The sequence below is a fragment of the Leptomonas pyrrhocoris genome (assembly GCF_001293395.1).
Source record: "Leptomonas pyrrhocoris isolate H10 chromosome Unknown, whole genome shotgun sequence".
Taxonomy (NCBI): domain Eukaryota; phylum Euglenozoa; class Kinetoplastea; order Trypanosomatida; family Trypanosomatidae; genus Leptomonas; species Leptomonas pyrrhocoris.
This window is the reverse complement of record NW_015438389.1, coordinates 173,853-184,674: the sequence shown is the minus strand read 5'-3', so window position 1 is coordinate 184,674 and position 10,822 is coordinate 173,853. Positions and strand designations below refer to the sequence as shown.

General features: G+C 58.3%; 2 protein-coding genes across 3 annotated transcripts; both read right to left on the bottom strand.

The window, feature by feature from the left end:
- Window positions 1-322: 322 nt before the first annotated feature.
- Window positions 323-3,573, bottom strand: ABB37_09653 (hypothetical protein; the record flags this gene model as incomplete). Its single annotated transcript, XM_015809261.1, has 1 exon — window positions 323-3,573. The coding sequence occupies exon 1, from the start codon at window positions 1,331-1,333 to the stop codon at window positions 323-325; it is 1,011 nt and encodes a 336-aa protein (XP_015652197.1). The 5' UTR covers window positions 1,334-3,573.
- Window positions 3,574-4,134: 561 nt separating this feature from the next.
- Window positions 4,135-10,131, bottom strand: ABB37_09652 (hypothetical protein; the record flags this gene model as incomplete). 2 transcript variants are annotated; one of them, XM_015809259.1, is made up of 1 exon in its annotated part: window positions 4,135-10,131. In XM_015809259.1, the coding sequence occupies exon 1, from the start codon at window positions 8,608-8,610 to the stop codon at window positions 4,135-4,137; it is 4,476 nt and encodes a 1,491-aa protein (XP_015652195.1). In that variant the 5' UTR covers window positions 8,611-10,131. The 2 variants fall into 2 exon arrangements, with proteins under 2 accessions (XP_015652195.1, XP_015652196.1); XM_015809260.1 differs by having other exon boundaries at window positions 4,135-9,809.
- Window positions 10,132-10,822: the final 691 nt, after the last annotated feature.

Sequence of the window (10,822 nt, the reverse complement as noted above, 5' to 3'; positions counted from 1 at the left end):
ACACGCACGCAACTGCATATGCGGATGCTTCACTTGCTGAGAATCCTCCAAATAATAATAATAATAATAATAATGATAGGTATTAACAATGAAATACCAGGGCGACAATTTCGCGTGGCTTCGGTTCACACACACACACACACACACGCAACGGAGCGCCGCATCAACAGGTGTGGGAGAAACAGGGGAAAAACAACCGTATCGTGCTTGAAACCATCGAAAGCACTGCGCCGTCCCCACCTGCGAAATGATAAAACACAACCACCACAACCACATGAAGTTCGCCGTGTTGATGCTGTTGTGGCGGTTGTGGCTGGGAGTCTCATAGGACGATAAAGTCGCTCGACGAGCTCGCCTGCGACCGACCTCCTTGCGGAGAGAACGTGCGGGGAGCTGCGACGTAGATGTCGTGCGAGTTCAGCCTCAATGGGCTTTGCTGCTGCTGCTGCTGCTGCGGCGGCGGCGGCGGCGGAGAATGCGGGGGAAGAGGCGGCAGCGGTGGCGTGGAGGGTGCGGCGGGCGAGGCTTCGTATAACGAGGTAGACATGTTCGAGGGCGTCGGAGCACCGCGGCTGTCCCCGCCGTTCCAGTCCAGCTGCTGCGCGGAGCCGCCCTGCGCAACGGACGACGACGGGGCGGAGAAGCTCGTCCAGCCAGACGCCGCCCCGGCTCGCCCGCTCGCGTTCAGCATACCCAGGTCCTCCTCCGTCAGCTGCACGTAGCTGGACGCGTTCGTGGTGACGCCGGTGTGGGGGATCGGCCCACTACCCGCGGAGGAAGCGGCGGTGGTGTGCGGCGGGGTGTGCAGGAAGCTGCCGCTGCCAAGCAGCCGGCTCCAAAATCCGGCGCCGCGGTCGGGGCTCGGGACACTCGTGCTGCTGCCCAGCGAAAAGATGTCGCCCGTGTTCAGCGAGGCGACGCTACTGGGGTGCGAGGAGCGATGCATGGCTGCGGCGGGGGAGAGGTTGTGCTGTAGCTGCGGCACCCGCACCGCCGGGGTCCACATCCCCCCCGCATAAAGGTCGAGCGACTGCGTGCTGCTCGCCTCATGCAGCACCGGGGCCGGGGCAGGGAGGGTGGTGGTGGTGTGCAAGGCCGCAAACCCGGCCAGCTCACACGTGTTGGGCGAGATCTGCAGCGGGGCTTGCGAGTGGCACTCGTCGAGCGAGTTTTCCCGCGAGAAGATCTGCGTCGTGCCGCTGCTGTTCGCAGCAGCGGGGCTGTCCTCGTCGCCGTCGCTGTCGCCGTGAGGCTTCGGCTCATCGCGTGGGAGGTTGAAGACGACGCACACCACCAACTCCGCGAACGCGTCGAGCAAATCCACGCCGGGCATTATCAGAACGTGCCGTTTTTTCCCTTTCCAAAAAACGGTTTTTTAACTTCTCTCTTTCGCTGTCTTTCTTTTTATTTTTCACCCTCCTCGCTTGCACTTCGAAGCGTGCACAAAGGCGGTGGCGGCGCCACGGAATGCGCTGAGGGGTCAACGACGGCGATGTTCGTGCTGCGTGCGCGAGTTGTGCACCCTAGTTTAAAGCTCACTATATCCTGAAAGAGGAGAAGGGAGGGAGGTGACGCCGAACGAGAAGAGCCGCTGGTGTATACAGGGCGAGGTCTTTTGCAAAGAAGATCGAGACAGACAAAGAAAGGAAATAACAAGATCGGTGGGGAAAAAGGATAAAGAGAAACTATGTTAGGTACTAATGAATTATAAAAATATATCAACAAATTCTCTCCCCAGGGGCGTGATCAACAAAGCGGAGAAGCAGTGAGAAGCAGAAAAACGGCAGCTGAAATGAATAAATAAGTAAAGCAGGACACAGCCGCTGTATTTTTATTTTTCTAGGAGGAGCAAAAACTGGAAGAAAGCGAAATTACATAATAATAGTAATAGTAGTAGTTGAAACACTAAATACTGCAGGGAATGCACAACCGAATCAGCAAACAAAAACAAATCAGAAAAGAGAATCCAGCAGAATCGAGGTAATAAGAGAAGAAAAAAGAAGGTAAAAAGCGCGCGCACACACAGACAAACAAACTCCAACTCAAAGATACACGCGGGGGAAAATTCTGTGAAGAACAACAAAAGCAGTAGTAATAATAATAAGAGTTATAAAACACACACGAACTGGAAAGCGTGGTGAAGGCGCGAAAACGGCGGTGCAGCACGCGTCAGTTGTGCAGCAGACTTTGAACCAGCGAAAACACAAACAAACGGCAACGCTTAATAAAAACCGAGAACGCCACTCTCTTCGTTTTTTTAATATATATATTTTTCTCACCTTTGTGTTGCTGCTCTATCGTCTATCCAGTATGTACGCAACAGGGAAGCTTTAAAGAGGAGAACAAGGAAGAAAAAGAAGAACAAGAAAAGGAATTGCAAAGAGTGGAGGAGCGCGCAACGGAGAGGTACTCGAGGGTAGACGTCAACCCGAATGGGAAAAGAATCTCGGGGTGAGGAAGAAGCGGCGTGGCCGGCAGAGCTGCCCGGAATCACAAGGGGGGGGGGGAGGCGGGTGGAGGTGAAAGGAGAAGAGAAGAGAAGAGAGAAACGCGAGGCAAAGCAGAAGAGAAGAAGAGCAAACAAACAACAAACAGAGGACCGGTGGATCACTAGCGGAGGAAACGAACCATGAAAAAAAGAAGAAGGGAGAAGAAGAAGAAGATCGGCGGAGGCGGGGGGAAACAGTTCGCCTACAAAATCCATAGAAAACAGATAAAAACACAGAGGAAAAATCGAAACAACAACGACAGAAAAGCGCTGATGTAAACTACAAAAATAAAAAGAAGAAGAAGAGAAGTTAGAGAGACAATCTATACTACCAATACGCAGAAGAAGAAGAAACAAGGGAGGGGAAAACAAAAACCATGAAAAGTGAAATGGTGAGTCGTAACTTGGCACGATGGGAGTTCCGCACAAGAGAAAAAAAGGGTTGAGATTGAGTCGGTGGGGGATGACAATGTTCACCTACAACGTCAAGAGGTGGGGGTGGAGAGTGGAGAGTGGATACCAGCGGTGAAGGCACCTTCACACATACACACACACACGCACACACGCACTCACTCAAGACGGTCCTGAAGAAAAAAACAAAAACACAAAGAGAGCGTCCTTTGGTCACAGCGATCAAGCAAAGCGGTGCTATGGTGTGCAAGTGCCCGAGAAGAGTCAGACGATATCAACACCGAATACAAGTTTATATATATAAAAGCGCTAGTCGAAGCGAATGATAGAGAGTAGCAACAAAGAATGAAGAAGAACTAATAATAAGGGGAAGGGGGAATGTGCTTGTATGGTAATGATTAAATCTCTCTCTCTGTCTCTCTGTGTCACCTAACGCTTCTAAGTAGAAACTAATGATTACAATTAATAGCAGTGATGCTAAGCAAGAGTCAGATCGGTACGTGTCGGGCAAGGCAGGGGGCACGGCAAGGGTCCAACGAAGAGAGACGCGTGTATAGACGTCAGAGGGGGGATGAGCCGAAGGAGAAAAAACAATAACAAAGCGAGAAAAGAAAAGGGAGGAAAACAAGAAAAGCGACGGTGTATTCGCGTTCTCGCGGAAGTAATTCGCACCTTTCACGCGTGCGCGTGTTATTCATTTTTTTATTAGTATTAGTATTATCATACGATAACAATATATATATGTATATGTATATGTATAGAGGAGAGAAGAAAGAGAAGCCGGGAACGAGTGATCAGGCGTCGTTTTTCGAAACGGGAAAACACCAGAGGAACGGAGGGAGGGCCGGAGGGCAAGGACGAACTGCGAGATGCGCCGCGTCGTCTCCGGCAAAAAACCTCCCCCCCAAACATGAAAAGAAACACCATGCTTTCTTAAAAAGATGGTTTAGAGCAGACAGCACTTGGATACACAACACGCGGCAGGAATGGACAGGCCATAGAAGACTTGAAATGCATGGAAGCGGGCTTTTTCTTTTTTTAACTGTTACATAGTCTGGCGCTGCTTGTCGCTTCCTCCTCCTTAGCACGATGCCTTCTTTCGATAACGCGAGGAAGCATCGCTTCCATACTTCACAATGGCAACCGCCCAGTAATAAACACCTACACGCAAGAGAACGAGAGATCCATCCGCTGCGGTTGCAGCGACCTCCCCTCTCCTCCCCGTCCCGCCCCGCCTACAAAGCCGCACTGCCGCCTCCCCCGCCGTCACGCTGTGCCGTTACTTCGTTCAGCACTTTCCGCAGTCGACCCACCTGCGGCACCATCAGCGCGTGTTCGGCCGAGTCGTAGCGGGCGATTCGATTGGAGGTGAGCTCCCGCAGCAGCGCCTTCAGCCGTCCTTGCGAGACCATCACGCCGCTCCTCTCAAAGCGCTCCGTCACGGTGAAGAGAGAGACAAACACGCCCTCGCCAACTTCGTCTTGCACGTCCAACAAAATCCGTAGAAGACTGTTGAAGGCAGGCGGCAGACTAAAGAGCACGCGGCGCATCGTGTCCTGCAGCAGATAGGAGTTCCCTACCGTAGCCGCTGCTGATGCTGCTGTTGCTGAAGCGGTGGTGGCAGCTGATCCCGCAGACGAGGAGCTTCGAAACACGCCCTTCGCGCCTCCGCGACCACCACCACCACCACTACCACCGCCGGCGGCGGCCTCGAACTCGGTTAGTACGTGAATGCTGTTCGTGTGGCGCATCTCGTGTACCCGCGGCAGCAGCAGCGAGCGCAGCTGCACCGTACACACGCCGAGTCGCTCCAGGGCCGCCGCGGCGGAGCCCAACGGCCAGAGCGGGTCGTCAAACGAAACTAAAAGCTGCAGGTGCGGCTGCGGGAAAGCAAACTGCGTACAGAGCCGCAGGAGCACGCTGACCTCGTCGCTGTCGAGCAAATCCACGTTGTGGAGCACGAGGAGGACGGGCGGCAGCCAACCAGGTCGTGTCTGGTGGGCACGCGTGAGCAGCGTGTGTGGGAATGACGGAGAGGAAGATACCACACCGTTTTTGTCTTCTACTGATCGATACTGCTCATCCAGCTGCGTCGCCGCTGACGTCGAAGGCAGGGAGGCCCACTGTACACACCGACGCCCACAGTGCTGTCGCCGCAGTGCCTGCAGAACGTGCTTTCGCACCGCGTCGTTCGCGTACGCCACCACCGGCGGCCGCCAACTCATCTCCGCAGCTACTCCTCCTCCTGTTGTTGCGGACGGTCGTTTGTTCCCGGAAAGGTTGCCTTTCGTGTTCTGCGTCGCGTCATGATCACGAGGTGGGAGCCGAAGACAGTTCAGCCCTCCGAAAAACTCAGGCAGCTCCTCGCACGTTACCTCGTGACCGGCGGTGTTCTCGCCTGGCGGTTCGTGCGGGTCTTCGTCTCTATTGCTGTGGCTGCAGTCTCCGTTTATAGTGCGCTGCAACGCCGCGAAGAAGGCGGGAATGGGCGACATCGCCGGAGGGGAGGTGGCGGAGAAGGCGCTAGTCTGCGAGGACGGCCCCAGCTGCGTTGTGCCGCGACGTCCACTCCAGCCGCCGCTTGGATCCGCTGACATCCGCTGAGAGAGTGGTGTGCCGCCGAAGAGCGGGTGCGCGTGTGGGGATCGCTTGTCAACCGGCGAGGACCCGTAATGCGTGGCGCTGGGCGGTGTCCGCAGGCTTAACGGGAGGACTTCGCGCACGGTGCCCCTCGCTGGGGTAACACCGCCGCTACAGCGTTTTGCCCCGTTGTCTGCCTCGTCCTCCTCGGAAGTCGAGCAAACCGATGAAGCGGCTGTAGTGGATGCGGCGGCGGAGGAATCCACACTTACCACCTCCACAGCAATTACCCGACCGTGCTGCTGCGGCTGCGCAGACGTGGCGGAGGATGCGGCGTGCAGGACAGCCCCCGTCACGTCCCGCGCCATCGCGGGCGAGCGACCTGCATCACTGTCCAACAGCGCGCGTGCCACAGGCCCTCGCGCAGCTGCGGCGCCGCCACCCCGCCAATCTGCCTTTCCTCCCCCCACACCGTCCTCCGCGCCAGAGCCGCCGTCAAGGGAAAAGCTGGTGTGGTGTGGCGCCCCTGCTCTCCTTTTCCTGTTCTTTCCGCTCTGCGTTTCCTCGCGTGTGGTCTGTGCTGCGTGTCGCTCCGCTGCCGCTGCCGCCGTCGCCGCCGTCGCCGTCATTTCGGCTCGCATTTCGGCGGTCAGCACCGTCGACGACGACGACACGCGACGCACGAGTGCGTGACCGACCGAGAGCAACTGGCGCATCACCGAAGACGATGCTGAGGAGAAGCCTGCTGCTCCGCTGTTGGGCTGAAAGCCTTGGCGCAGCCCGCCGTTCACACTTCCTCCATTAGCTCCACCACTGCTGCTGTGGTTGATGCCGCTCGCACCGGACTGACGCGGCACACTAGCGCGACCCAGGCTCGCGTCCACCGTCAGAACATGGAAGGATGCCAGCTCCGCGCTGCTCGAAACGTGCTGGAGGAAGAAAAACTTCGAGGCAATGCCGTACACGGCGACGGAGCGACCGTGCAGGAGGTGATCCACAACCAAGGCCAGCTCGGGGGAGGAGAGGCCGTCTGGCCACTGCAGCTGAGATTCAGCTTGGACGGGGTCACCCTTCTCCGCCTCTTCTCCCACCTCCACTTCCACTTCCTCCCCCTCTCCGCCGGGCGGAGGCGCTGCGGCAGGCTGCGTCGCAAACCGCGGCCGCGCTACACCCGGCGCATCCTCCACTTTTGTTATGTGTACACCGCCGGCCGTGTCCGGCGTCCGCGGTCGTTTCCTCGCCCGACCTGTCTCGCCGTCCTTCTCTGTCGCCACCGCTGCAACCGCCGTAGAACACAAAAGCCGCGACGTGAAGAGCAGGGGTCGGGGCGTAGTGGCGACACGGTGCAGCACCGTCACGGTCAGCAGCGGTCGGAGCGAGGCGGCCGGTGCGACGGTGGCCGACGCGAGATGCGGCGCCGGTCCGCCTAAACCCGCCAGCAATAACGCCGCTGAAGCGCCGACCAGCCCCTCCGCTGCCCCGCTGCTGTGAAGGTGGCTGCTAGTTAGTGCCGCATCAACAAGCTGCGCGGTGGCTTTGCGAAAGATATCGCCTGCGGCGTAGAGGGCGAGGGCGTGGACGTTCGCAAAGGCGTAGAGCCCATACGGCACCCCGACGCGGTACGAACGGGCGGGAAGCCCCGGCAGCGAAGGCGGGCAGGACCACACCAGCAGCGGTGTAATCGATGACAAGCACGAAGATGCACAGGAAGAGAGGCTCGACAGCGGGGTGTGGTGGTTCGCTGGCGCAAGTGCCGCCCCCGCAGCGGCAGCCGTCGACCGCGCGTACGCCGGTGACTCCTCACGCGGCTCCCCATTCACGGCGCACCACACCAGCGGCACCGCTAGGCGGGGGTTGCGCACGGCAAATACGAAGCTCCCTCCTTCTTCACAGGCGTACCTCCCCAACGATGACGAGGCAACAGACGCGGCAGACGTGATGCTGCCGTTGTCACGGAGATGACGACTCCTACCACCTTCCGCAGTGGCGTTAGGTGCGATTGCCTGAGCTGCCGCGGTGCGACGAGTTGAGCGAGATGGAAGCCCGTCGCGAGGCCCGACAGCCGACACGACGGCCGCTCGTGCTGCCGCTGTGGCGGACGGCGTCGGCGTCGGTTTCGTGCGTGAGGCACCGGCCCGCACGCGTGTTTGACGGAGCGGCAGCGGCGGTGCGCTGCTCGTTCCCTGCTGCTGCTGTTGCTGCTGATGAACATGATCATGATCATCAGTTTCTGTGCCAGTGTTTGCATCAGACTGCAGGACGGCGGGGCTGACGGACAGCACCTGCGCGTGCAGCGGGGCCGTGGACGTCAGCCGGGCCTCGCGTTGTGCCCGCATAAAGTAGTACTTCTGTAGGTTGTCGGTGTCGTAGAGCAGCGCGTGACCGCGGTGGAGGCGGTCGGCCGGCGCAGGGCCCTCGCAGGCCCATTCGTGCAGCAGGGCCTCCTCACGGACGAGGTGTCCACGCCGGCACAGGTGGCACAGCATCCGCGGACTGTGAAGACTGCGCTGGGGATCGCCGCGGGGGACGTCGCTGTTCAACCCGGAGGACGTGATGTGCGTGGTGGCGGTGGTCGCCGTCGTCGACGAGGAAAGCGGCGGTGGTAGTGGGGCGGAGGAGGTAGACAAGCGGCGGTGGGTGTGGGAGGGTGGAACGTGTCCTGCGTGTGACGCTGCTGTCGTTGCTGTCGTAGCGCCGGTTGTGCGCACGCTTTCACCCTCACGCCTGCGGGGTACGGTGATGGGGGGTAACCGCAGCACGTCGTCCAACCAGTTCATACTGCCGGGCACACGACAGGTGTTGTCCTCCGGTGCTGCCTCGTCCGCCTGTTCTGCTCGCTGTTTCGTTGGGGTGAGGACATCGCTAGCGCCTGGGCCGCCTCCGTTTCCGGCGCGCGTGTCGGCTTCCGCGTCGCGGCGTTGACGCCGTTGTCGTGGAATAAATGCTGCTGTCTCTCCCATTTGTTGTCGCTGCTGGGCAGCCTCCAGAGGTGCCGGGATGCTAGCAAAGCACGCTGCGCATACCGTGTAGGAGCAGTACGTGCAGTAGTACGCAGGGGTATCCCGATAGCGCGCCGGGGGATCGCTGTGGCCGCAGGACACCCACGCCAGTCCCTCCGTTGCCGCCGCCATCGTCGACGGCTCCGCAGATGCGGTGGTGGCCGTCGCGGTCGCCGCTCGACTTTGCGGGGAAGGTGGCTTGGCAGTCGCGGACCCACCCCAAGACGAAGAAGAAGATGCGGAAGCTGAGGGAGCGTGCACAGCGGACTCCCCCTTTTCACCTGCCCGCCGTGCATGTAGCTGTGACAGGCGTGCGCGTGGTCGCTGTGGCCCTTGGCTGTCCACTTCAGCGGTGTGCCGACCAGCCGCTTCCAGGTTCGATAGGTCGCGTTCCTGCTTGCCTACACCGCCATCATCATCATCATTGCCGCGGTGCGCTGCTTTTGATGCCTCCCCATTGCAGCAAGTCGACGCCTCCGTGTCGTGCCGAGACGCTCTTGCTGTTTCAATCCAACCCTGCTGCGATGGCGAAGACGATGCAGAGGCCTGCTGCTGCTGCTGCGAATGTTGTGCTGCCGCAGGACTCGTCTTGACGCTGCCGTCGTGATTCTCTGCTTGTGCCCCCACAACCGACTGCGAGTGCGGACTCTTCCTTCTGTTTTCTGCCTTATCATCATCATCAGCAGCAGCCGCCGAAGTGTGCGCGTTCACCCGCGGCGCACTCTCCACGGTAGGAGAGGCAGATGCAGCCGCACGCGTCGAATGACGTGTGGCGTTGGGGCGCAGGTGCTCTGCCCCGCTGGTCATTGTCATCTCCGTATGAGGTGAGGCCTCTTCGACCAGCGGTGGTGATGGTGTCTGCGTGTCACTGGATCTAGAGTTGGCACGTGGTAGCGTTTCTCCGCCACGTGCCGCACTTTCTTCCTTGTGCGACATCGTCATCGTCAGCAGCGCAGGGACATCGTCGCCTTCTCCGCCTTGTAGAGCGTTGCCTTGAGCAGTACGGCTTCCTCCATTATCACTCGTGAAACTGGCGTCTGCAGCTACACGCATTGCCTGCGCTGCTCCTTCGGCGGTGGGGCACGCAGGAGTGGGGGCGGTCGATGAAGTCGAAGGGCTGGTCGGTGACCACAGCCCGTTGTCCGTCAGCCACGGAGCCGCCGTAGTTGCGTTGGCGCTGCCGTCACGTGGCTGACTCATTGGGGCAAAGAACAAAAAAACACACCCACACCCGCTGATGTCTCGTTCTCCCTCTCTCTATGGGTTATTGTTTATACGCTGATTTTGTGGATGCGTTGAGCGCGCCACACCACACGCGACGCGCCTGTTCTACGGAAGCATGAAAAACAGCAACAGATCAAAACCGTGCGGATGGAGGGGAGGAAGGTACGATGCAGGGGAGGGATTTGTATATCTATGCGTCGGGAGAGCTTCTCTACGTGTGATTATGACGAAGATGCCGCAAGAGGAGTACCGCCGGAGTGAATCGACCGGGGATGAGCGAGCGCGAGGTCACGACCGCTGCGTTGTGTGCTGTGCAGCGTTATCGCGCGTGCTCTCCGCTCTTTCTGTAGTTGATTAAAACACCGATTATTTGCCTTTTTTTTTTTCACTGTGCAGACGACGTGGAGGGAAGAGAGGGATCTTTCTTCTACGCGCCGTTGAGACGGTGGAGGAAGGTACAGGGCGAGAAAGAGGAGGAGGCGAGAACGTCTGGCAGACACGAGAGGAGGTTTATTATTGTTGTTTGTTTTTGAGGTGGGGACGCTGATCTGGAAGCCGACCCCCCCCCCTCGCCACACACACACGCAGTTGCTCGATGGCGGGAAAACAAACGCGAAAGGGGATGACGGAACCAAGCCTCATCGTCAAAAGAAGCGGAAGAGGAGAGGCGCTAGCGATTCTTTTCCTGCCGTTTACGATGGGGCAAATTGCCATCTCAGCTTGCATGAGAACGGACTTCCCACCGCGTGCCGCTCATCTCAATGATTCTTACTTTAAATATGACTTTCTTTTCCCGCTGTTGGTTGCTGTTGCACCTCCCCAGCAGCAACAACCGTGCGTTTATGAATGAATATGACAGTCCCAGATGCAGCGCTAGCAAAGAAACAGACAAGCAAAAGAAGGATTTATAAGAAGAGAAAAATCTGGTCGATGTGTGAATACTGCGGAGTGCTCCACCTCCCCCTCCCCCTCCCCGCCTTCCCTCCTCAACCTCCTCTCTCTTTCCCTCTAGAGAGGGAGAGAGTCAGAAGCGGAAGGGAAGGGAAGGATGGCCCGTACGAAGCACTCCTGGGAAAAGATATATATATATATATATATATATATATAGTAGTAGTAGTAA